A 26,920-nucleotide genomic window follows, 5' to 3' on the forward strand; every position below is an offset into this window, starting at 1 on the left:
GGTAAAATAGACCAACATGGTTTTTGTAGCAGGCTGTAAATGGGTTTCTTCCTGTTGTGTGGGGATTAAACATGGAGGTATGTGGAGATTGACTTGCATTTGGAGACAGCGTCAAGTGACCATTTGAGGAACTGCACATCAAGTTGTGCTCTTAGCTTTAACATATTTTGAAATGTAAAGAAACCGTCACGATGGGCTGGTTGAGGAGGACCAGGGAGTGAAATAATCATAGTAAAAACTCAAAAACCACAACTTCAGGCGCTGCAGAAAAGCAAGAAAACATAACTCCAAAAACAGGTAAAGAACCAAAACCAAGACAAGAACACAGAAACAGGAAGAAGCATGAGGAACTGAAGAGCAAGACAAACAGGGTGAAGTCACAAAAGTAGCAAAACAGAGGAAACATCACAAAGGACTTGACCGAGAGTAAATGGAAAGGCAGGGCTATATATACACACATGGGCCGAGAGGATAAGGAGACACAGGTGAAACTAATGAGAGCGGAGCCACAAGGTGAAACCAATCCAACAATCAGAGAGAGGGAAAACACGGGGAGTAAAATAAGACACCAAGGAAGAACTTTACAGAAATAAAACTAAACAGGGTCACAGAAAATACTCAAAAAGACCAAACTTTGACATCAACCTTCAGTACATAACTTTAATGTCCTCACATCTCTCAGATCACTGGTTAGTTAGAGTGGGAACAGATGATGATGATTCACAAGGCAAAGGGAAGCTTTTGTATTCAGGAAGCTGTCAGTCATGAAAACACACTCCCTATTCAAATCATCAAATTACGTATCAAAAACAAACCTCGCAAAATTATACAGTGTCCACCTCAGAGCAGATGTAGACTGAATTTAAAAGCAATATGACCTTTGACCTTTACGGGATATAAAACGTCATAACTTCCTTTTTGTCCCTCAAGGTATTTATGTGAAACGTCGTCATAATTAGCACATGGGTTCTCGAGTTATGCCCAAAAAACTCTGATTTGTGAACTTTGACCTTTTGACCGTCGTACTGTAATCGGTTCATCCTTGAGTCAGAGAAGAAGTTGAAAGAAATTCCCTCCAGGTGTTTTTGATTCAGATTCAGAAAACTTTATTTGTCCCCGGGGGGACATTTAAGACACATGTGAGTGAGACAGTTTTAAAGAAGCAGAAAAAGAAAAAAAAAAATAGAACAATGCACAAAAACTATGCTATAAATGTTTGAAACTTTCCAAACTGTTTATGGAGGACGTAAACATGACTGTATGAATGAAGTGGATAAAATGCAGACAAGGGTGAGTGGAAACAGGAGTTATGGGGATGATATATTTACATGTTAGCGCAGAGGTAGCTTGTTCATTCATATCTTTTCTGTAGCCGCTTGTCCCAGCTGTCATCGGGCGGGAGGCGGGGTCCACCCTGGACAAGTCTCCAGTCTATTGCAGGGCTAACACAGAGAGACAGGCAACCATTCACACTCACACCTACGGCCAATTTAGAATCACAGATGAACCTAACGAGCATGTCTTTGGACGGTGAACATGCAAACTCCACACAGAAAGGCCCCAAGTCGGCCGATGGATTAGAACCCAGAACATTCTTGACAGCAGAACATCTTTGACCAGAAATAATGAAGAATAATTAACATTTGGACAAACATCAACCAGGAAAGAAGCACTACAAGCTAAATTTCTTTTAGATGGTTGCCACGGAGACAGGGTTTATTACCTATGCCGCAACCAGACGGCAGGTGACAATCATAATATTTTAGCCTCTCTTCTTTTGTTTTCTGTCGTGAGAAACTCGTGTCTGCTCGACTGACGCACGTCTCTGCAGAACACATCTCCTCTCTAAAGGGTCAAAACTGAACCGTCGTACGAGTTCTCCAATCCGCAGAGCCGCCGCTGACGTGCCTAATCTACGGAGAAGAGAAACGCGTTAAGGTTTTAAAAGAAAAAAAGAAAAAAAAAAAGATTCACGTCCAACCATTGTAAATGCCCTTCGCTTTGAGTCCAGAGTGAGATTAAGGGAAGCGGTTCCCCTCGGAGACTCGCGAGATAAAGAGTTCGTCACTCTTGATACCCTCGAGAGACTCTGCAGAAAAGATTAGGTTCATGTGCCACTCAATTATCGGCTCCCTTAAAGCATTCTCTTTGAGGACGCAATTATACAGGATGGATGTGAGTACGACTGTTGGACACTGTGATGTGGGGCTGGCCACTGGTGGAGCTTTCAATTTGGTCAGCTTAATAGAACACATATGTCTTGGCAGTGTTTTTTATTTTCATTCAGTAGACAAGAGTCATATTCTGCATGGAAAAAAAAATAAAAAATGGGAATTAAAAATGGAGGGACAGCATGCAGAGAGGAGGACATTTCAGTTTTCCATCTGTTCACTTCATTTGCCATGAAAACTGCCCTTGATGCTTTTCCGAGCTTTCTCTTTTTTTTCCCCTTTTATCTAACTTGATTCCACTGACCAAAAACAAGACATAGTTGTTTTTCTGGTGTAACTTTCACGACGGTGCTGTTGTGGCTTCATGAAGAGGTTTAACTGTGCGCCGCCCGCTTCGCCAGATCAGGTTTCTACTGTTCCCCCCACTGAATCTCCCTCCGGCCCAGCTGCCTGGCAAAGCATTCATGATTAAATGTGAGACACGAGCCATCCTGCCAAGAGAAAGCGGGAGGAGGGGCCCCTGGCTTAGGACGACCACAGTTTGGAATTTCTTTGCTGTTTGTCATACACACAGAGAAAAATGAAAGCAGATGTAAGGAGCAGAGGGAGAGGGGAGAGGAAGGGAGAGAGGCAATCATCAAAGACGCGAGGTCTCTCCGGCAATAGATACTGTAGGAATAAATCTGAAGCAATATTTATAAAGCAATATATGCTTGAGACAGAGCGGCCATCCAAGCGGGGTTTTAACTACACAAACATTTCTCCTGAGGCGCAAACAATCTCATTGGTTGCGCTAAAACCACAGGAGGCGGGGCCAGAGACCGCAGCTTTTATTTTTTTCTGACTCGCAAGCCAAGCTACGTTAAAGCTGCACTAATATTATAATTACAAGCTAAGGCAAGGAACTAATGTTCTTTATATTGGCATTTATTGGATTGAGACAGTTGTGTAATGTGAAAGGATTTCACAAGCTGATTAGCCCGCGGAGATTTGTTTCTTGCAGCGTTGAAGTCTCGGCCGTGCAACGCTCTTAGCCTCCGTCAGCTCAGTGAATGCAAAGAGCTAAAACATGAAACTTCAGTATTTGTTGGTCAGATATTAAACATTAGCAGCTAGCTGACTGTTACTTCCCTCTGCACCTCTACCGGCCTTGCATGTGCGCTGCAAGTGTTTTTGGTTTCGCTTAATCACCTTAACCAACCACACCTGAGAAGATGTGAATGAAGAGATGTGAAGGAGCTTAAAAGGATCACTTTTTTTTTTCCCAGGTGCAGAGGCTCACCATGTCTCACCTTTTTGCTTTTCTTTTTAATGAAATAAATACACTCATACGTCTCCGCTGTATGTCACGGCCCTCGAGACGGGTCGTACCGCTGGTGGAGAAGAATGAGCATTACGCAGATAAAGAGGCGTTTTCAAAGTGATATGAGGTAAAGTGGTGGAGCCCAAAGCAGAGTTTAGCTCGCTTAAAGGGGTACTACTGTTTTTTTACAACCTGGACCTTATTTCTAGCATAAAATACAATCGTTTACTCAACAATAAAACTTTTGTGTTATTTGCACTCCTACAGGAGATAATTAGATCAGCGTATATCCATTTAGCGGGAGTGAGTGGGGCATCGAGACGCAGAAACGTATTATCTGCCACGAAACTCGTTAATTTCACCAATATTTTGTTATGACACGCTAGTGCTATTCCCCGTTGAGTCCGGAGTTACCTGTTATCATCATCCAGGGTCTGTGGATTGACCTACAGACTCCAGATGATGTCTTCTGACCTGGAACCCACAACGGTGGGCTTATTTACCTGTAATTTTCTACAGCTAGTTTTTTGAAAAATGGCTGAATATTTTTCCGATTCTGAGGTTGTGGACGAACCATAGCAGTAGCAGTAGTAAAACAAAAGTTATATGGGTGAGTATAGGTCCAGGTTGTAAAAAGCAGTAATTCCCCTTTAAAGTAATAAGTGAGCTAAATGCTTGAGACTCGTGAAACTTCAATTTGCAATATCTGATAAATACTTGACACTGGTACTGTGCAATATTTGTCCATATATATATAAATATATATATATATATGATCTACTTCACTCACACATATTTCTTCCTGCTGCTCTGACCTTTTGTTACTGTCGAGTGTTTTTTTCTAATATGTGTCCTCTGTTATGTACGCCTTATTTTGTATTTCATATACAACTATTTTGTGCATGGACAATAAAGACTTTCTGATGTTTACAGACAAACGTGATATTTAATGAATATGCATGTGATCCAACATGTCCATTGAGGCACCAAACTGCTTTTTATAATAATTCTTCTCATTGGCGGACATGGCTTTGGGTTCCGTTTGGGTGGCTTCACTTACTGGTTTCCCGTGCTTCCTATTTGTTTTTGCTTAAATCAGGACTTGTGGTAACATGATTTTTTTTTTCTTTCTTCTTTGTTTTGAGTGCGAAGGAGGAAAATTATGGGTGTAGATGCAGACTAAGCCTTTGATTCATCAGGTAGCCAGAAACATGAACACCCATTTAAAGCTTCTCCGCCCTCTAGCAGACAAAAACACACTTTACGCTAGATTTAAGTCACTTAAGGGGAACGGCGTGCTCTGGCAAGTTGCTTGTTTAGCTGATGAAAATGCTTATGAGTTGCTTCTATGGTTGGGACAAACCCGCATTTGCCTTTTAAAATAAGTTGAACCCTTCCAGTTCAATTAGTGCTGAGATGTTCCTCTTTATGTTTTAATTTTGAGATTATAGTGTGAGTAACTGAAAAAAAACAAAGAAAAAAATAGCTGCAGGAACCTCTGCGTGAAATCCGTATCACCTGGTTTGACTTCCCTCTGACCTCTCTCTGTCAGCCCCTCTGGTTTTCTTTCTTTCTTTCTTGGGCGTGCACACACAACAAATTTAAAACTACCTTCTCCAGATCCTAGCTAGTCCTCATCGTGCCATTTTCTTTATCGTTGAGTCAACTTTTACATGAAAACATGACCAGAAACGAATTAGTTCACTCAGGTCTAATTAACATAACGTGCAGCTGTGTTGGATCACGTAGCGACCGAAGCTCGGGTAGAGTTTGGTCACTTTCGTCAACGCCGAGGGAAAGCGGAGAAGAGTGTATGTTAGGATATAAAGAGCGCTCGATGATTAATATCTGTGAAATGGAAAACTAGTTAATGAGATTTTTAAAAAGTAGCTTCCTAAAATAATTAAATTCTGACTACTTCAATGTGTTGAAGAGCTTCTACCTGCAGGATTTGAGGATATCGGCCTCTGTTTTATCTCCCTTAGGTTTCTTTTCTGCTATAGTAACTGAAATACTAACATTTGCTGAATTCCTTTTCCTTCCTTTCTGATTCTCTTATTTTTTTTCTTTGCCTACAATAAACCTCTTCATAGCTTTAAACCCAAAGGCCTCGTTCTTCCGTCTTTTAGCAGAACTCCGTTGCAGCTGCGTTCGGTAACTCGCAGCGTGAACATGAAGGGATGCAAAACTTAATAATCTGCGTCTTTCGGTATAAGAATGGCGCATGGCGTAGGAAATGTGAGACACTGGAGCGGCAACAGATGTTCAACTTTGTAGCTGTAGGACGGTGCCGACGTACATTCACGCCATACTTGTCGGCCTTTTTTTTGGAGACGCGATTAATCTTCCACTGCGACAGCCATTAATGCGATTGAGGATTATTTATGGCCTCCTGAATAGTATAATAAAACTAACATTCAGGTCACGGTCATGGATTGTAAATCAAAAACTCTACATCTCCTGATACTGATTTTATTTCCCTATTTGTATGTCCCTTCTAAAACGTTCTGGTTGAAATGCAGTACTGTCTTTTAAATGTTCTGTACGGTGGCACAAGCGCAAGCAAATACGGCGTCTGCAGATACAGAAATGAGCCGCGCGTGTCGCAATCGACAACTTGAGGGTTTACAAATGACGCCAGAAAGTGATGAAAGCGGTCGTAATGTTGAAATCTTATTAACACCGCCTGCAAACTGTGATTTAATTGTGTATTTGATCAGATTATTTGAAGTGACAGGCTAATGACACGCTTAAGGCTGATAAGGAATCAAGAGATCAGGATTTTAAATTGTGTTAATGTAAGCAAACGTCCCAGTCCCAGGCTGATTCCTAATTTTTTGGATCTCTGGAACCATTTCAGTATTTGTTGTTGTCGTATCTGCTGATCTTTTCTGTATTTTGTGTGTTTTTAAGTTGCCGTGCGCTCTCAACCACTGTAGACCAACAGCTTTTAGAGTCTAATTGGTTTTTGAACATGAATTGTGGCATTCTTCTTTTTTTTTCTTCCCCCAATCGTCCCGGTTCCTCAAAACCTGCCCTATTGTTTCTATAATGAAACACTTTGATTAAAAATCTGTTCGGGTAAATTCGACACGGCGGCAGCAGCAGATCCATTGCTCGCACCGTTCCTGTGAAGCTGCGAATTGTGCGGCCTGGACCACGTTCTGCCAAAAATCCGTTGTCACTGTTGTCAAGACTCTGAGGAGAAGAGAGGCCGAGAGGAAGAACAATTGCTTCCAGAGACAAAGAGAGTGAACAAGCGGCGCTGTCTGATTGAGGTGTTTGATCCGGGCCATGCTGTGGTTTAATCATTGTAGCTGTGGATAGCCACTGTTGGTGGGTTGTTTTATAAAAGAAGAGACGGTTGCGCGGACCTTCTCTCCAGGACCTAATTCAATTGAAGAATAAATGAGTTCTGTTGGTAATTTGGAGATAACCTGTGCAGTGGCCGAGCTTAAAGGAAGATAAGAAACGACAGAGAAATGAAGACAAGAAAACGAGACAATTTTTCACCCTGCCAATGCCGAATTAAACTTTTCCCAGTCCTCCTCAAACTTTAATTAAAACGCACACTTGCATGCACATTGCGCACGCAGCTTCACACAGTCGCGCTCACGCGGTCGCACATCCACCTGCTAATCCGGGAGAAGTAGTTTGAAGGAGATCAGTAGACGGCGAGCGGTGAGCCTAACTGGAACATACTGTAGCCTCTCTATCCGCCGCTCTGTTGTTGGGATTAATCAGCGAGGTGCTCTCTGAAGGTCAATGCTCCTTTGAGTCGTAAAACACAAAAGGTGGAGTGGAGATTTTTAAAGGGTCACTTCACTCAAAGCACGGCGGTGTGTTTTCTTTACTGGTGTCTTTCTAAGAAGGTGCTTTGTGGCGTGTTTGTGCGGGCTCTGAGGTAATTTTTTTGAGGTTACTCACCAAATACAGTGAAAGAGAAGCTTTGACTGGTTTTCTAAAAATGAATTACCTGTATATAAAAAAAGTCCATGATGATGCGCTGTAGTGAAAACTGTACATTAGCTTCTCTGTTTTAGTTTGGATTTAGGTTTAAAGGTTTAAAGACATGGATAGTTACTGTGAAGGTTAAATTAAGCCGTATTGGGGAAGGTGTCTTTAGTGCATACACCGATCAGGCATATCATTATGACCTAATATTGTGTAGGTCTCCCTTGTGCCTCCAAAATAGTTCATCAGAGAATGGACATGGGCCTTCTGAGGGTGTCCTGTGGTGTCTGGCAACAGGATGTTGTTAGTGGGAGCCTTTGAAGGGAGGGGCCTCTGTGGATCATCCCACAGATACTTGATCAGTTTGGGATCTAGTGAATTTGGAGGCCAGGTCAACACCTTGTGCTGTTCTTCATGTTTTTTTGAGTTGTCCCTAAAGCGTTTTTGTGTGTGTGCCCGTGTCAGGGACATCTGCTGCCATCAAGGAGTGTCATTGCTATGGGGTGGGGGTGCCTGGTCTGGTCTAGGTGGGTGCTACATGTCTAAGTAACATCCACACCAATGACTGAATGCCAGGTCCACAAGTTTCCCAGCAGAACATTGTATTGTCACAAGATGGTCTATGTTATTTACTTCAGCTGTCAGTGGTTTTAATGTTGTGGCTGATCTGTGTATTAAGCCACGGAAAAGGGTCTTGATAATCGTTTGATTTCACCTTAAGAGCAAAGTGAAAGAAGGAGAAGAGCTGACGGGAATGAGGTTGGATGTAAAAACCAGGAAAAGAGCAGAGAGCTGAGTCAGAGATCAGGCTGAGAACATGTGGACGGTTCCCGAAATACAAATTACGGCCAACATCTGTTGGCTGTTGGAAACACAATACAACACAGTACTTTTGGAAACAACAGCACCACAGCAGTCATGTTTGTAAAAAATCACGGAAGAAAACATTTCACCGTCCAATTTCTCCTTGAAGAAGAACTTCACAGAAAGATATTTTATCCAAGCTGAACTTTCGAATGTCTTCAACGTGGACATGTAAAACAAAGAAGCTCTTAGGTGAAGCTGAATAGCAGAATAAATCAACCATCACTGCCAGGTTAGTGTAAAAATAGCCTCACCTCGGTTAGAATAGACTGATCTAAAGGGATCTGCAATAGAAGGCGTGGTGTAAACCGGTGATAATCCGTTCAACAGAAAAATATTAGCTCTTAATAACCACGTAAACACTTGATCCCTGCATTTCTCTCTGCTTGGGATGAATCCATTCTTTCTGCACATTTTTGCTCCACGTGGGGTAAATCAGGTGATGTGATGAGTTTCCGTGAGGGAAACGTGGAGGTAGAAAAACAAGTATTTGGATTTACTGGTTGAATAACAAAGCTGGAATCCACATGGGCAGCAAGACCTGGACTCGTGTCTTGGTCGTCTTCATCTGTCGAATGGATTTAGCAATATTAACAACGCTGGGAATAAAACTTTCTTCCTCCTCTTCTTTTTTTATGTCAGACATGCTCCACCACTTTGCACATGTCAAAAGTTAAAGTGGAGTTTGATCAAAATGATGTCAGTCAGGCTGCAGGAATAAATGCGTAAACGTGGCCACTGAATCTTTTCACCACTTTGGCATCTGTCATATTTTAGGATTGTTAAACTTGCTGAAAAGGCAGTAATAGAAGGCCCTACTGAATCTCATAAAACTGCTTTCCTCCTTCACTAACGAGACTATTTATAGAGCTATTACTATCTCAATAACAAATCTGAAACCTCCCGACCCCAAACCAAACATTCATCCAGACTGAAACGGCTCATCCGTGCATCTGGTTTTTCGAAACGTCCTGCCCAACAGGGTCCTCGCTTCAAATCCCCCTTGAAATTACGCCGTTGCAGCTCCACTGAAACTGAACAAAGGAACATTTGGTTGTAAATGGCACTGCGAAACCTCCACATGGTAGCGTTTTGTGGACGGGGCCATTTAGCGAGTTGTCTCCACAGCAGTTCCCCCCGCGACTCCCACGTGGTGATCAGTCAAAGACCCACTTTACGGTCGTGTTTATCATCTTCTCTCACAAGCGTAGTGTAGCGTGAGGGTTGCTCTCAGCTGTAATTAATGCAGTGTTGAGGCAAGCTGCGATGTACATGCACGAGCTCAGTCGGCTCCGGGTTGGGGTTTTGTCTTCAGAGTCTTAATGTTTTGTTGCGTTTGCTTCAATAATTCATGCTCGTTTCGGTTTTCTCACGTGGACGACGTCGTGGATTTCTAATCCACATAATCACGGTATGTAGAGGATCGTCAAAACCAGCTGATTAAAGCAGCAGATTTTTTATTTTTTTTTTCCTTGAAATGAAATATGGAGCTGTGATGTGGGGGAATCAGCTCCATCTTCATTCAGTCTTGATGAACTGGACTGAACTGTGTCGCAGCCGCTGTCGAGCTAGGGTTAAGGTTAGACGTGTTTGCTTTGGACTTGTGTGTGTGTTTCCTTGGCTCCCGGAGAATAATAAAGTATGTTTTCACTGGGTCGTATTGACATCTTATATTTTTTTTCCCCCCCCTTCTCTTTCTTTTGCCACAATTGTCTGGTTTCCAAAAGCAACAAACTGAGCCCAAAGAAGACAAAAATGTAAATGTTTAAACCGGGTAGAGTCCCATGCTGCAGGAGATACTTTTTTTTAACCAACTCTGAGCACAAGTTCGTGCTCGTTCCTGAAAGTTAACTGCACTCATATGCAAACAATAACACAGTGATCCCTTGCAATGCACTCAAATGTCTACACAGCCCCGAGTAATTGCAACAAAATGCATTTTTCTTCCATTGCTCTGATTTTGTTTCCAAAGACTTGCACAAGTTTAATTTCTCTGCAGGGTCTTTTTTTCTTCCCTTCTCCCCCGTGCTCTTTCTCCTCACTGATTTCCCACCGCAGATAATTTTCAGTGGCCGCAGCAGAGTCTTGAGATTCCCCGGCAGTATTTAGCGGTGGAAGTAAGAAGCTTCAGCAGCTCCACGAAATGCCTTTGAAAACTCTGGTGTCTGTCTGTGGCGGCGTGTGCTCAGAGCGGAGCTGCACTCGGCCGGGGTGAGCGGGTGATGGTATGCGTGCAGAATCACAATGGTCACCCCCGTTACGTGGTCTGGAGGAGATCTGAGTTAAGTCGGCTTCTGCGGGTGAGAAGGGAGATTCCTCTCTTGTCTTTTGGCAAAGAAGACATACCTTGACTGTTTTAACTTTAAACCTTGTGCCAGACTTCAGAGGGAAGGTCAGCGTTTTATTTGTATAAGCCCGCTACCGTTTAACAATCTGTCTGAGGCAAAGAAACACTCACTAATCCACATTTTTGTGTGGACTCTACTTATATTCCATCTCAGCTCCAGATACAAGGAGACTTGAATCCCCTGTTGAGATTACTCCGTGATTATTTGGCTGACCTTCATGGCAGGAATCTCTTCTAGCTCCCCCTGCTCATTGACCATATCAGCCGTAAAATCGTGGTTTGTGGTGACGGGTCATATTCGTCCCGGTGGTCATTCTTTGCTGCGTCAGCACGGTTTCTAAACGACTGGAACCGACGCCGCTCGAGTCTTACAACCTGTCAGATACACTTGTGTTCCTTTCCTCATATCAGAGTGCAGATTCCAGCTTTATGCAGGGATTCAACTCTTGCAACAATACCAAATTGGCGACACAAATGTATTTCCTTAACCGCGGAGGTGGTAGACTGTTGAGATCCAGAGAAAAATACCCCGTGTGAATTTTAAAGGGTTTATTTCCACTTGGAACATTCAGCGTGCGCCCATACTGTGTTATTCTCTTCAGCTTCTTCCTCTGTGGCAGCAACGAAATCCAGGATGAAAGCGTTTCATCCGTCCATCGATTGCTCCTTCCACTAAGAGTGCCACATCATGTTTTCACTCAAGTGTTTTGCCTGAAATCTCAAGTGCCGTGGAGGCAGCCAATTGTGGAGTCCTTACAGCAACCTGGCTTTCCATAAACCACAATGAAGTGCCACATTAGTGTCAGCCTGTGGGATCTACATTGCAGTCAAGCAGCAGGAAGGCTGGAGTCTACCGGTGTCATTGTTCTGGCTCACTTGCGGCCGTTATACTTACTGCTCGATGATTGATTTGCCACATACAGGTGTTTATGAACGTGGGCACGAGGTCTTAACCCCTTGATGCCGAGTGTCCTGCAGCCGAGATAACCTATTCCTTTCAATGCCAGTTTGTGCACATTCAATACGTGGAAGGTAACGAATAGGACATTCCTTTGTAAAGAAGTTTTAAAGCTTAGAGGTCCTCGATTTTGTAATTTCAATAAATGTTTTACCATTTTTACCATTCATGCCTAATTTGCATCATACCTAAAATTATATCTATGCTATGTACTACTGTATAGACAAATGAACAGTCTCCGCTTAATTTAGCATCAGCTTGAAAGCAAAAACACAAATAATTAATTTTTTTTATACAATTGTAAACCAAACCAGGCGTCAAGGGGTTAAAGCAGCAGCTTTCTTTGAAAATCACCAGCTGAGAAGTCACGTTTCTCCCCTCGTTTAGTCGAGAGATGATACATGCAGCACAGTTTGTGAGCGTGAACAGCTCTTCGCTGCAGACCGAAAACACAACCCCCCCGACAGGTGACATCATCTAGCAAACCTCGTCCTCGTCTTTTTATTATTATTTTCCTGTAAGTAACTCAGAGTTGAATTGCCTTAACTGCACTTAATCATCTAGAATTTTTTGTTTTTTATACTTCAGCCAAATTGCCTCATTCATTTTCCTTGTTCTCGTAACCTTGTAATTTTTAGATTTTAATCATCACACGACTCATACCGAGGCTTTGAAAATAAGGTTTTGGAAGTCAGTGTCACAGATTGTTTGCAAATCATGAACGTACCCGGTGTGTCAAAAACTTGAAGCCAGTGCTGAAGAGGTTTAAAAGTGCAATACCATGGATGGTCATTAGTGGCTGGATCCAAGTCTCTGTCTTCAGCAGGATCCTGTTCAGAAATGGTCTCCAAACTAAAATGACTACTCCTGATCAATGTGCTGTAGGGGCTGAACAACTTCCAATTTTTATAAAGTGGTGAAAGTTGAGTCGACGTCGACTTCCTGCTTACAGCGTCATGACACGGCAGTAAAGTTGACTAGTCAGTCGACTGCTTTATGCATTATGCATGTCGACTAGTTGCAGATCATGTGACAATAACAACATGGATGCCTCCAAGAAGCAAGCTAGCAGTGGTTCGTCTAGTGTGTGGAAATACTTCACTCAACTGAAAAGGCATCCGCTACTGCTAGCAGAGGTCCAAATCCTCTTGACAGCAGTTGAATTAGATTAGATTAGATTAGATTCAACTTTATTGTCATTACACATGTACAGGTACAGAGCAACGAAATGCAGTTTAGCATCTAACCATAAGTGCAATAGGCAGTAAGTGAATAACAGCTGACCCAGCGCTAACAGAGACATCAACAACTTGCTGGTGAATTTCATTGTCTAAAGTTATTAGACCTTTAGCTGCTATACATGGAAAAGGTTTGGGAGACATGCCGCTTTTTTTTATCCTGGCTACATTATCCTATCTTACGACACACTGTGAAGTACTATTAAACACTAATGACGGTGCTATTTTATGTAGACTATACATATCTGCAGCGCACAGTATTGAGTGAAGCTCATGTGTTTATGTTCAGTTCTGTTGTGTTCTATTAGCTGACTGCCGACAGTAGTTTGTGCTCAAGCTTCAATAAACTCGCAGAAAAGCCTCCGTAGCTTATTTTGTGTGAGACGCTACAATATGTATAGATTTTATTGTTTGAAAGCATTACTTTCTATTATGTTTTTATGCGTGACGTCATCGACTAGTCAACATCGACTCGACTTTCACCACATATTGGTCGAAAATCCGAAGTCGCTCAACCCTTAGTGGGTACAACCCCTTGTGTGCTGCTTGTCCCTTTGATCTGGTGGCAGTTCCCTTCGTTAACTTGGAGCTCAAGCTGAGGCATGTTTGGAGGTGTGATAGCGTGACAGACATGTCTGGTCTGGACTGATTGACAAGCCGTCCTCGGGTCAAATCAGGTCGTTGCTTCTCTCCAGCTCCTTTCTCTTGCCCAGGACTTCTGGCTTAAAAAAAAAACCAACCCAAACCAACAGGTGACCTCATGGTGTCTGTGTTCATGCTTTATATTCTGTCTTTGTTCATTAAGGATCATTTTAATCAGCAGTAACTGACTCTTAGCCACCACAAACTTAAATATGCGACTCTGCTTGATAAATGAGTTCTTCAAATCTAATGTGATGCTAGTGGTCGCTTTAAATACCAGCTATAATAAATTGAAACCCAAATTCTACCTGTTTTCCTGTTGTTGAGTGTTATGTGCTCTAAAAGCCTGCAGGTTTTCTGCTCTGAAGCTTCTGTACAGCTAATGTTAAATTCTAGTCCTGAACGACATCATTCATTTGAATAACTTGGGGAATTTATGATTTCGTGTTTTTTTTATGCTGCTTTTAAAGTCTGTGTGTGTGTTTGTTGTGAAGATGCAATTTGAATTCGTAAAGCGGAGATCAGACGTCCATTTCAGATTTACTGATTGCCAAACCAGACATGGAAGAGTATCAGCAAACAGGTCTAACCTTGTTTAAAGACGTGTTTGTGTACTCTGTCTCCTCTCTGGCCTGACGAAGACAGACACGATGGTTATCTCTGAGACGGTCATCCCTTTGTTTGCTTTGTCTTATTTTCCTGAAATGTTTGAAGAGGTCGTAGCCTCAGGGCGCGCTCCGTTGCAGGTTGCTTTGCATTAGTCGATGCTCTGGAGTCAGTTTTAAATTGTGGATGATCTCTTTCCTCTTGAAAGCTGATTTCTCTTGAAGCGTTTGTTAAATCACACACGGCATGCACGGAGCAAAAAAACAGAAGGACAGTAATTAACGGCTCGCTGGCAGACACAAGCACCTTTGAATTAAATTAATTACTTCCAAAATTAATTTCGCATTTAGCAACATTAATATTCTAAAACCCAAACAGGGGAGAGATAACTCGGCCAGCTGGTGCCTGTTACAGCAAAGGAGAAGTTTAGCGTCATACACACAAAACAGTGTGCACATTGCCCCCAATTCTGTGAATGACAAAATTTCTACTAAGCTGTTCACACGGATGATGAAAATGAATATTACACTAATATTTTTGCACTGGGGGCGGCACAGTGGTGTGGTGGTTAGCACTGATGCCTCACAGCAAGAAGGTTCTGGGTTGGAATCCATCGGCCGACTGGAGCCTTTCTGTGTGGAGTTTGCATGTTCTCCCTGTGTCTCCGTGGGTTCTCTCCGGGTACTCCGTCTTCCTCCCACCGTTCAAAGACATGCTCGTCATCCAGTGACAGCTGGGATAGGCTCCAGAGGACAAGCAGTTACAGGGAATGAATGAATGAATATTTGCCATGGTGTCATTTCTGTTCCATCTTTCATTCCCTCAAGGTGTCATTGTGATATTTGTGCATACCTTTGGATGTCCAGGTATTTATTAATATTTAAACGCTGCCGTGTTTCTCCCTCCCTCTGACCAGAACCGTGGGCTTTTTGCCCAACAAAAACATCCAGGGCTGAAAAATGAAACCACGAGAAAGTGCCAGAAACCACAGAGCCTCGAATGACCACTTGAGGACGGCGCCAAAGCGAGTCGGCCCACATAGATGTCCATGTTAGTCTGGAAGCCGGCCCGAATTTCCCACAAAATATTTGTGGGGGAGAATTGATGTGGAGTCTCTCCATTGTGAACCGAATATGACAATCAAATCATCTGGGCTTGTTTAGTAATAGCAGCATTGTCATACATGAGCCCAGTGGAGTTGATTCTGATTTACAGCAAAACATTTATGATTGGTTTGAGGACTAACTGAGTGCAAGGATACCTTCTGAGGGTGTCCTGTGGTGTCTGGCAACAGAATATTGTTAGTGGGGGGCCTTTGAGGGGAGGGGCCTCTGTGGATCATCCCACAGATAGTTGATCAGTTTGGGATCTAGTGAATTTGGAGGCCAGGTCAACACCTTGTGCTGTTCTTCATGTTTTGTTTTTTAGTTCTTCCTAAACAGTTTTTGTGTGTGTGCATCAAGGAGTGTCATTGCTTTGGGGTGGGGGTGCCTGGTCTGGTCTAGGTGGGTGCTACATGCCTAAGTAACATCCACACCAATGAATGCCAGGTCCAAAAGTTTCCCAGCAGAACATTTAATTGTCACAAAATGGTCAATGTTATTTACTTCTCCTTTCAGTGGTTTTAATGTTGTGGCTGATCGGTGTGCGTGTTACCAGTTATTCTTTTATTTTTTTTGCACGTAAAACTGAAAATGTTAAACCTGCAGAGATACTAGACCTGATCATGTGTCATGAAGCTGTGAGGCACAGATAGCCTCATTTATTCCAGGTGCTCAAGGTTCCTTGTTAATTGTGTTGATGTATATATAGAAAAACTCAAAAAGCGCCTCCACAAAAACAAATTAAAGGATAAAAAGAACAGATGATGACAGACACTCTGAGAGAAGGACTCGGAGGAGGGAAAGTAACAAAATTAAAATGTAAGTCAGGAGAGAGGTGCGGCACAAACGAATATCGAGTGAATTCACATTCCTGCACTGACATCCTGGGGTCTGCCGGAGCGTATAAGGGAATCAATGGTAATTTTCCAGAGAGAACACAAACAGTCCAGGCCAGGAATATAAATAAATTGTATTTCACATCTAATGCACAATCCCACAGTGGTTATTTGAATACATTTAAGCGCGCGCGGTGCTCAAGATGAAACACTTGCTTAGCAGCGGGGGCAGCGAAAGGGGCCTGGCCTTTGGGATGGGATCTGCAGACTCCACAGACCGAGCGTTGCTAAATTGAAAACCTCCTCTCGAACATATCCAGACTGACTGGGCCCGTTGCTCTGTCAGCTTTTAACCAGGCAAAGGAAATTACAACCGTGACCTCATGGCGCTTTCCAGACAGAGACAGTGAGAAGTAATTTTGCTTACAGAGAGAGAGGAAGGTAGGAGAGGGAGGACGGGGTAGAGAAGAGGGTACAGATCTGTATAAGCGCTGCGGTTCCTGCAGGTTAGAGCTGCTAGCAGCCAATAAATTAACATTCAACACATAAAGGAGTTCAGCTGGGGCATGAAAGGGCTCGGGAGCAAGATAGTGCCTGCTAAGGCAAACTGGGAGCCCTATCACCAACGCCGCACAGCTGCCTTTTTAGGGAGCTAAAGCTTGTTTTCAGATTAGTCATGAGGAAGCTGCAGCAGAGTTACTGTACTCTACAAATCTCCTCATCTTTCACAGAAAACCATCTGCAACCCCAGCAGCTTATATTGGACAATGTGCATATAACATGTTTATATTTTTGTTTCTAATTAAAATCCCGGCGCGTATGGACCAGTGGTCTGAGTGGACAGAAAGTTATGTAGCTTTAAAAATAAGCTATTACATCTTGACAGCGGCTACCGGCTTCCTGAAGTTAATAAATGAACGCAATGCGCTTCCCGGAGCGATGCTGCGGTTTATTCCCCCATTAGGAGGCAGCGGTTCACCCATTCCAATCATTCTTTAATTAGAACGGCTGTTATTTGGGCTGTCACAGGAGGTGATACCTCATGACAGCACCGGCATCAGGCTTGGCATCCTGCAATCTCATATTCATTGACGGGGGGGGGGGGCGGGCTTTGGTGCTGCTTGTCGCCTACCTCACCGGACGCAGCGGTGCACCAGACGCTTCCGGCTGACGGGTGCGTGGTTGCACACAGCTCGCCGTGTTGAGCCTGGAAACATGCTAAGTGTTTTTTTTTTTGTTGTTGTTGTTTTAATTATTATTATTGAAGGATGGTGATTACTTCCCCAGATTGCCTTAACGTACCATTGAGTCAAAAACTGTTTACACAGGAATGGAAGAGAAACTTAATGGCTCAGCAGGCGCTTATTCAGCCATGCACTGACATCCATCTTTTACTCCATTTGGTCTTTAGCAGCAAGTGTCAGTTAAGGAATGCAAAAATGTAAATGAAAACAAACCAAATAAGAGAAAAGAAGCCATTACGATATCATGTTTACTCTCAGCTCAGCAGGGCCAAGACAGTCAGGTTTATAATGGTCCTTGGTTCCGTGTAACTAAACACATCGCACGTGTTAACAATTTGTATTTAATGAAGTGTTGCCCTCTGCGGAGTGTTGTCGAACAGCAATCACACACCTTCGCCGCTCACCTCCTGCTCCCGTCTCCGTTTTGACACATCATGTCTGAGAGGTGGTGAGGGTGCGGGGCATCGGTGTGAATCCAGGTGAAATAGGATGCTGCAGACCTCTCCAGAGGGTAAACTACTGTGGAAAAGTGGATGGAAACCCAGCCCCCAGAGGAGAGAGAGCTCTGGAAACATTGAAGTTTAACGAGATTACCAACTCGGGGAGGCGGGGGAGGGGGCAGGAGAAGGAGACGAAACAGCATGTCCCGCTCTGAGTTGGCAGCGTGAACACAGATTTATGAACTCCATTAAACCGCATTTCTTTCTCTTTATTGGGCCTGCAGCATTTACCCAATGTGGAAAAAGTTTAGAGAAAAAAAAAAAATGTCCCCTAGATAAATTGCTAACAGCCTGGGCATTTGCTTCCACATAAGGTAGCTGTACAGCTCATGAATAGAGAGATAAAAGCAACGGGACACCTTGACCGTTTCTCTGTGCTGGTCGACTGGCGACTTACGCAGGCCAAGGTAGAAAAACCAGTCAGTGTGGTCTTTGGAACAGGTGGCCGTCTCAGACTGGCATTGGTGGTGTGGAGCTGGCACGGGTTAGTAGCCAGACTCTCAATCTGTCCACTTGAAAACTCCCCAGTTTTGCTGGAAAGTATTCCGTCCCCTGTGGAGGAGATAGCAATTACAATTTCTGATGGGAGAGAGGGAGAGCGCCAGGAGCCACATTCATTCTTGGAATACGATCAGACTTATGCCTGGAACGCTTTTCCAAAACACCGCTACGCAAATGTCCTCGTATCACCATCACTGTGATGTCTTATAGTTTCGAGCCTTCACTATATTTCCTTTTTACCGTCTTTTTCGTCACAGAGCCGGGGGGGGGGCTTCACATTTAAAGACGTCATTAAGCTTTGAATTGTCTTCTCTGTGCCAGTGTTTGATTATCCACGCCGGGCATCAGCAGGTACGTGGCAGTGATCCGCTTTAAAAAAAAAAACCTGCTTCCATTTAAATCCTGCATTGCTGCATCCTGTGACAGATTGGATTTTGAGTGGGCAAACCCCGCTCCAGCTGGAAAATTCTCACCCTTTGACCTCCTACCTGAACCCTTCCTGCTCTGGTATGTGTGACTAACATGTTCTATGGGAGACCGGTAACACTAGAGCCCACATGTTTTGGCTATTGAGTACAGCTGGTGCTCAAGATTACACTGTTTTCACGCCTTTGGACGGTCCAGACGGAGAATCGCTGTGTCGCTCTGCATGTAGTTCACTTTTACTCAAAAAAGCAGCAGCGAGAAAGTAATCAATTTTCAGGCCACAGCTTCAGCTCATCAGTTGCCATTGCACCATAAAAATGTTGCCAGATCCTCTCTAAGTAGTAACCGCCCCCTGTTGGAAGCATGCATTAGAATCTGCGGGCTCTGCCGGAGGAATGAATAAGTAATCATCACATGCAAAGCACTCATTCACTGTGTCCCTTCGAATCCCATGACACGACTCTGGCTGGCTGCTAGTCTGAACCGCGCAGCGGAAAGAAGAACCTGCTGGGTAGAGGCTGCACTCAGCCATTGATACCTTCTTGATGGGTTGTCAGGAAAGCCTGATTCTCCGTCAGCCACTGGCTGACGCAATGCCACAAAGCCTATCAAAGCTGATGGAGGCCCGTGAATGTACTCTGCGTTTGGAAAACTGTGCATCAGAGAGGAAAAAAAACAAAAAAAAACAACACACACACACACACACACAGATGTGGCGCGGCACAAAGAACACCGAGGGAGTAGATGTGACAAGAATTAAGGTTGCCACCACCTCAGAGGGAGCCGCAGCCACGAAAAGTCAAGGTCAGGTTTGTCAGCTTAAATGTGCCACAGTGTGGGAATGACAGCGAAGAGAGAGATGCTGCATGGATGGCTGCTTTACACTTATTGAAAATCAATGGCAATCTTTCAGTGGCAGCTACAAGACATATTTGAACAACTGACTTTACTCAATAGAGTTCAAATTTTATGCAGGTTTTCCAAAGGTGAAAAATCAAAGGAGGTCAAATGGGTCGTCTTTAGTTTACAGACATTCTTTAGGCTTCTTGATTTTTTGGGGGGATGCATCGATGATGAAGGCTCATGTGTTGCTTTAGCTACTACATCCTGTAACAATCTATAAAATAGTCTCTTCAGCGCAGATCAATCCACATCCTTCACGTAAGCTTATAAGCCACAACATTAAAACCACTGACAGGAGAAGTAAATAACATGGACCATCTTGTGACAGTTCAGTGTTCTGCAGGCTGTCTTCTCCCATTTGCCCGTTAATCTGTATGAGTCGTATCTCTGCTTGAACAGATCTGTCAATTTTTATTCTTTATTTATTTTTTATTTTGGACTTTTAATGCCCCTACATCTGGAATCATTCTACAGGGTGCAGATGCATGCTGTAAGAATAGTGAGATCACACCATCACACAACAGTCCATTATACTATGTGCTGGATCATCACGTTTCATCTTTGGTGCTCTCTTACTACACATTACACCGATCAGCCACAACATTAAAAACACTGACAGCAGGAGTGACTAACATCGTCTGATCTTGTGACAGTTCAACTTCTGGACCTGGCATTCATTGGTGTGGATGTTACTTAGACATGTAGCAGCCACCTAGACCAGACCAGGCACCCCCACCCCATAGCAATGACACTCCTTGATGGAAGCAGCCATCCCCAGCAGGATGCAGCCTGACACAGACACACAAACAAAAACACTTTAGGAACAACTAAAAAAAAACCTTAAGAACAGCACAAGGTGTTGACCTGGCCTCCAAATTCACTAGATCCCAAACTGATCAAGTATCTGTGGGATGATCCACAGAGGCCCCTCCCCTCAAAGGCCCCCACTAACAACATTCTGTTCCCAGACACCACAGGACACCCTCAGAAGGCCCATGTCCATTCTCTGAACTGTTTTGGAGGTACAAGGGAGACCTACAGAACATTAGGAAGGTGGTCATAATGTTATGCCTTGTTGATGTATCTGTTAATGCCATAAAGTTAAATGACTAATCAAATTAGCACACAATCTGAGAATTGGTCTTTTTAAACTAGTTTTCTTACTTATTAAATGGTTGTCAGCTGTACATCTACTACTCTATATTGTTCTCCTATCGACTCCAATATAAACAGAGGTTTTCAGCCAGAAAAGCCCCATGAAGCCTGAGAGAAGTTATTGACAAGCTACGTCAAAGTTCCAGCAGCCAGTGTCGATCTTTAAAGTTGCTTTGTATCTGCTGAATGTGAAAGCGCTGCACACTCACACAAAGCGTGCAGCCTTACGAGGTGAACGTTTCAGGGCTGCGTCCTCAGGTAGTTATTATTTTTTTTTTCTGCTGCTCATGCTCCAAATCAATGGCTGTAGCTTCCAGTAGCAAAGAAGAAGAAGAAGTATTACAGGTGGAGCTTCTGCGTTAAAATATTTATTTAAATTAACCGAGTGAAAAAGGGGGCTTTCAGTGAACTGGTAGAATATCCGATTTACAAGTGCATAATTTTGCATTACTCCCTCTGTAATAAAGTAGCATGGATGTGTGAAATGGAAAACAAAAGCACAACCTCTTCCTCTCAATACTTACTCAATATAAAATGCAGTGGCTGCTTTCATAAATACAAAATGCATATCGTCTTGTTTCTGGAAGATGACTGTAATTTCTCCTAAATTAGCCATACAGGATGGAAAATTGCTCGCACCAAAGCAGAGTGTTTCATAATGCGAGCTGGACTACTTTAACCACTTTGCATGTTTTGCTTCTCGCTGTGCAGCGAGTTGAGAGGCAGATTTTTCTCTTTCCCACAAACAACGTGCCGTTAATTTTTCTTCTTTGTCTGATGACAATGTTGTAGATGAACATATTACCCAGTCCCAGCGCATGCCCAAAACCCCTCTTCATGTAGCACCGACCGCTGTGAGTGTTCGGCAGGGTTAAAACACTCACTTTCACAAACGAACACTGACAGAAATCTTGAGTCACAGAAGCCGAGCGCAGTCAAATGTTAGTCATAAATATTTCTCAGTGACTCATTTGACTCTTACGCTCGCCGGCCGTCTTATATTTTCTTCAATTCCTTTGGTATCTGGACACTTGAACTCCTTAATGTGCACTTGCTCTGACACCCCTCAATAGCTCCTGTGATTTACCGGTTTGAGCAGGAACTCTGAAAAGAAATAAAAACTGTTTCGGTTTTTTTATTTCTTTTGAAACTCCAGATTATTTCTTGCCATCAATTTACCATTTGTTGGCGGCCGAGATGTGACGCTGGGACACAGAAACTGGGACTTTAATTTAACAGAAAATGACCTTTGTGGTTGCAGTTGCAGTTCCAAGTCTGCAGTAATTCACATCCTAGAAAAAATACATTCATACATTCCCCACAGTAATTGAATGATCAGGCACCGGTTATCTGGTGCAGTTATGGCGTCTGACTTGGACTAATTGAATCTGATGGGTGCACGCTCTGTAGCAGGTCCGTGCTTCCGTCGAACAGGGCTCTCACTTTTTGCGCTAAAATCACCCGAACGTATATTGTATAAAACCTAAACGCGTGGAAGTGTAGGGGCATTGTTTCCGCGAGGTTCACTGCCAGCCGCGCCAGCCGCAGAAACGTTTCACAAATTAGTTTCACCAAACACAAACCGAAGACGGGAAGCAAATTCAATGCTGTAATGGGAAACTCCTGTACAGAAAATGAATTTTTACATTTTTGATGATTCTCCAGCTATACGAGGAAGGAAACCAAGCGCTCAGACCGCGCACCAGATGGCTCGGTCAACTTTGTGTGTTAGGAGGTGACAGTGTTTATCCGGTGTGCCGAGTGCCTAAGGCTCCACAACAGGGAAATTGCATTCTGATCCAGTCCACTCCTCTGTGTATTAGTGTTACACAACAGACTATTGTGTCTGGCATTTGCATTAGGGCCATGAAATTCAGCCCACTGGCTTTCACTGTAGCGTGATGAGACAACAGTAGGGCTTCTAGCTTATCTGTCCCCGTGCCACGGCAAGATCACATTTACGCTTGCTCTTCAAAGCAAACGCCACTGTCTTTTCATTGAAAGGCGTCACAAGAAAGAAAAGCGTGTCGCTACAAGAAAACCTATTTACTTTCTTTTGGTGTGCAGATTTGACACGACGCGACTTTTTAGGAACCAGAGGACAGAAAATTAGATCGGCCACCGCAGCCGCGGCATGACAATCTGATGGACACGATGTATAATCGCCGACTCTTTGAGGCGGCGAGCGGCGAGCGTACAAGGTGGTTCGAAGCTGCTTGCTATTGTGTGGCTGTATGTGAAGTAGCCCTCTGTGTATCCATCATTATGGGCAGAGATTGAAGCACGCGGGGGTTGTTGAGAAGAGGCCCCCTGGGAGGAAAGGCCTTGTCCCTGTCACTACTGGGAGGGACCGACAGATAATAATGGAGACATCATGAGGGCAGAAGATAGGCTTTCCCTTTCAAAGTGGAAGATAGTGAGCTTTTGCAGAGTCCCATCACAACACAGCCATTGATTGGTCCCTGGCCTGTCTTAAAAAGGACAGCTTGAACTGCTCTGGTCGGAGAAAACAGATGCCGGTGCCGTTTGTCTTCAGAAAAAAAACAACAAAAAACAACTCTATTGTGCTTCTTCAGAGAGACTGCAGTCCTATTTTAGTAGCTGATACCGGCCGGGACACAGTGGAAGAAGCTCACATGAGACCTGCAGTAATTTCACTTTTTTATCTGTGACAGCAGATGAATTCCGTTTGGATGCACTCCGATCACACGCAGGATGATTCGTTGTTTATTAGACGTGAAAGCGCGCAATCAACAGGCCCTCGCGCCGAGGCAGCCTCCAAGAACGTTCCATTTCTTTCAGTAAATTTAGACGAAGCCGTCGCGCGCTTGCCATCAAAAGGCGTTCATTTAACAATGTTCCTCCCAGTTTCTGATGTTCTCTCTCTCTCTCAACCACTGCTCAGAGATTACTTTTGACAGTCCCTTCAAAATCTCCAAAAGGACCACTTCCAGAGGGCCTGCTCTCGAAGACACTTCAAAAAATTACGCCGAGGAGATGATAGTGCAGCTCTTAAAACGAGGCCGCATCAGTGGCTTTAGTTTTCCACTGTGTCTGTGTTTAAAGTTAATAGCCTTGGCCTTATCAACACTGGAGGGACATGAGTGTTGAACTCGGTGCAGAGAGTTGCATCAACAATCATCCAATGTTTAGAGATGGACCTTCGTGTCTGCTTTGTGAGTTATCTGAACCGACAGACTCACTTTTCCATGTTTCGCTCTCACCAGAATTAGGTAAATTGTTTAACTTTGGAAAACACACCCATTCTCTCCCTGCAAAGCTGGCAGTATATTTTTTGCATTTGTTACCCTCTGCTGGCAAGAACTTTAAAATATAATAGCTTTGTCATGCTCCTGAGAGTGCATTTGGGTTCGCTGTCAAATCCAAGCCAATTTAAGCTCCTTTTGAACATTTGATGGAGCACACATTAGAAAAGCAGCAGCAGCAGCAGCTGCCGGGCGACCACAACAGCGTGGTATTCATGCAGCGCCAGGGCAGGGGTGGACAATAGTCTCATCCTGAAATAAGACTCTGAAATTAGTGTTTGGATGTGTTTTATGACGGAAAGCCTCAAGCCTGGCAAATGCCGTGTCAAATGGTTTGTAAAGAGTTTCCCTTTACAACAGTCTATTGTTTATTGTTTTATTTTTTTCTGTCTTTCTGGGTGAATTGCTGCTGTTGTTTCGAAATATTTTTAACCAGATTGTGATTTACTGCAAAAAGTTTTCCCCGCAAATAAACCTCATGTGACACTGGCGAAGCCTCTTTGCCCTTTCGCCGCTGTTTTGTCGCTTTACTCGAGCCCCGGCGGCATCGTCCTGACGCTGTTTGTTCTCCTCCTGTCTGCAGAGAAGCCACTGCCGCAGGGTCCCCCAGGTGGTGTTATCGGGATCCTTGGAGGTGTCGTCGCCATTGGACTGATCGTCGGCGTGGCTGTTACTGTTTTCATGGTCCATCGGCGGCAGCAGAAGACACGCACTGAGACAGATAATGACCTGTGAGTACCGAGCCTCCGCCAGAGAATATTGCAGGGGGCTGGACAGGTGGTAAGATTAGGTGTGCACTCTTGTCAGTCCGCAAGAGAAAAACACTTTGAAATGGACAGAACACTTTTTTTTCCTTTTTTTTTTTTTTTTTTAGAAGAGACTATGTTCAGAGACAGATGAACATGCTGAACACCACTCATCCTCATATATTCTGCCGATAATCTCCATCCCTAAAGGGATATAATCTAACTGCACCCATACTAAAACAAGCATAACTTCATATACTAAAGCAGGTGAATGATTATCATTAAAGCAGCAGCTATCGAGTGGTTGCTTGATTGTAATGTGGGCCCATTTCCCATTAAAGCAGTATTGTTTTAATCAGGACTGATTGGAGGAGCATGTGCTGCAGCCTCTTCTCGGGAAAGGTTCACCTCGGTTGGATGGTTTTGATATCATTAGGAAGTAAAGTAGATCTTCCAGGAGCTTCTCGTGTACGCGGCAGGTTCCAGAGGTCAGGCTGCTTCGAAATTTTATTTGGAGAAACAGCTGTAGAGTTATGCAAATGAACTTCCTTTGAAACAGTCATTAGCGGAGGAATGATTCGATGGCTCGGATTGGAAACCTGTTTTATAGCCAGAGATGCAAAGATGATTTGGATATTATTCTTCTGTCAAGTCAGAATCCTGAACAAATATTCTTAATATTTAAATTCAGACTAGAAGATATTTCTTTTTTTAGGATCAATTAAGCCGGTCAAACTCTAGTCGAAAATGGATTTAGGGACTTAGTTAGTCTGTCGTTTCCTGCTCATGCAACCCCTTCTCCGGCCAACCAGGTAATTTTGTTCTGCCTGCAAACCAGGGGCCATGACGGTTTTGAACACAGCCAGCTGCTGCACGTACACAGAGGGGAAAACAGACGTTGCAGAGGGTGTAGCTGAGAGAACAACAGACAGACAGGGGCTGTGAAAAGCTAAAATATCTCCCTGTGTTATTCCGCGGCGCTAAAAGTCTCTGCCATCTGTTTAGGAGCAATTGTCACTGAGGTTTTTTTTCCCCATATAGGGGAGAAACAAACATTCAAGTTGCTAATAATCGCTTTTTGTCTAAAAAACACCTTCCCTCAACCGATAGCTCATTGGCTGCCTAGGGCTTCTGTGTTCCTCTACTGGATATATGAGCTGCAGACCGCATTCCCATGGGAGGATGCTGCTGTGTGCAGGAGCTGGCGATCATTCTCTCTGGGAATATTACCAGAACAGCTGAGGTTGGGGGTGTGCAGAATCTGGCGGAGGGCGCACATGAGCTCCTAATCAACTCACATGATGCGATTACAATGCTTATTTTAGAGCTCCCCCTCATGAATGTTCTGATTCGATATTCAAAGCAGCGAGCGAACATCTAGCAGTGTCGAGACATTCTGCCAGGGTGTTCGGTCTCCTACCGCGGCGTCACGTCTTGGTGCTCTGTGGCGGCTGCAGGGCCCACAGAGACCCAGAACCTACGCTGCCTCCACCTCTCAGCAATGCTTTTCAAGACAAATGAAGCACACAGACTCTTACCGCTCCCATTGCTTTCTGTCTCTTTCTCCCTCCTTGCTAATCTATCTTTCTTTCTCTCACTCTGATGCCAAAGTAACTGCTCTCTGTTTCCCACTCCCCTCCCTCAGCATTGCTGTTGCTGCTGTTGCTGATAGTTGTGTGACACAGGGTCCAGAGAAGCCAGAGTCCCCTACAAGGAAAGTAGAGGCACCTGACCCCAGTCTGTCCCCTGCTGATCCCTGTCCTCCTGGATCCTCTATTCTGTTGCCTGCATGTAACGGTGGCCTGCAAGTGACATACTTGAGCACACCGTTGTGAGCGCTGAAAGCAGCGAGCGTTCATCCACCGTTTATCAGACACAGTTGCACCGGACTCGATGTCTAAAAATCTTGGAACCGGAGGAATTTCCATTTGTTTTGATTGCATTCAAGAGACTTTTGAAGAAAAATGTATTTGATGCATGACAAAAAAACCTAACCGGCTCCATCCAATTATGGCAGTTTAACAAACGGCTGTGAATGAAAGTAAATTAGGCTTGATGAAAACAGTGCCAAGATCAATTAAACCCAATCAAAATTCTTAAGATAAAATACCCAGCTCCACTTATACTTTATCAGATGAGGGGAGCTCGGTCAGAACA

General features: G+C 43.8%; 1 protein-coding gene across 1 annotated transcript in view; it reads left to right on the forward strand.

Annotated features, from left to right (window-relative positions):
• The window catches only part of nectin1b (nectin cell adhesion molecule 1b), a 153,634-nt gene that overhangs the window by 94,182 nt on the left and 32,532 nt on the right, over nt 1-26,920 (forward strand). Inside the window, exons 6-7 of the mRNA XM_084558106.1 lie at nt 24,601-24,748; nt 26,409-26,504. Of these exons, the coding sequence (XP_084414232.1) occupies nt 24,601-24,748; nt 26,409-26,504 (244 nt within the window). The remainder of the gene's footprint in view (nt 1-24,600; nt 24,749-26,408; nt 26,505-26,920) is intronic.

The sequence above is a fragment of the Chelon labrosus genome (genome assembly GCF_963514085.1).
Source record: "Chelon labrosus genome assembly, chromosome: 13".
Taxonomy (NCBI): Eukaryota; Metazoa; Chordata; class Actinopteri; order Mugiliformes; family Mugilidae; genus Chelon; species Chelon labrosus.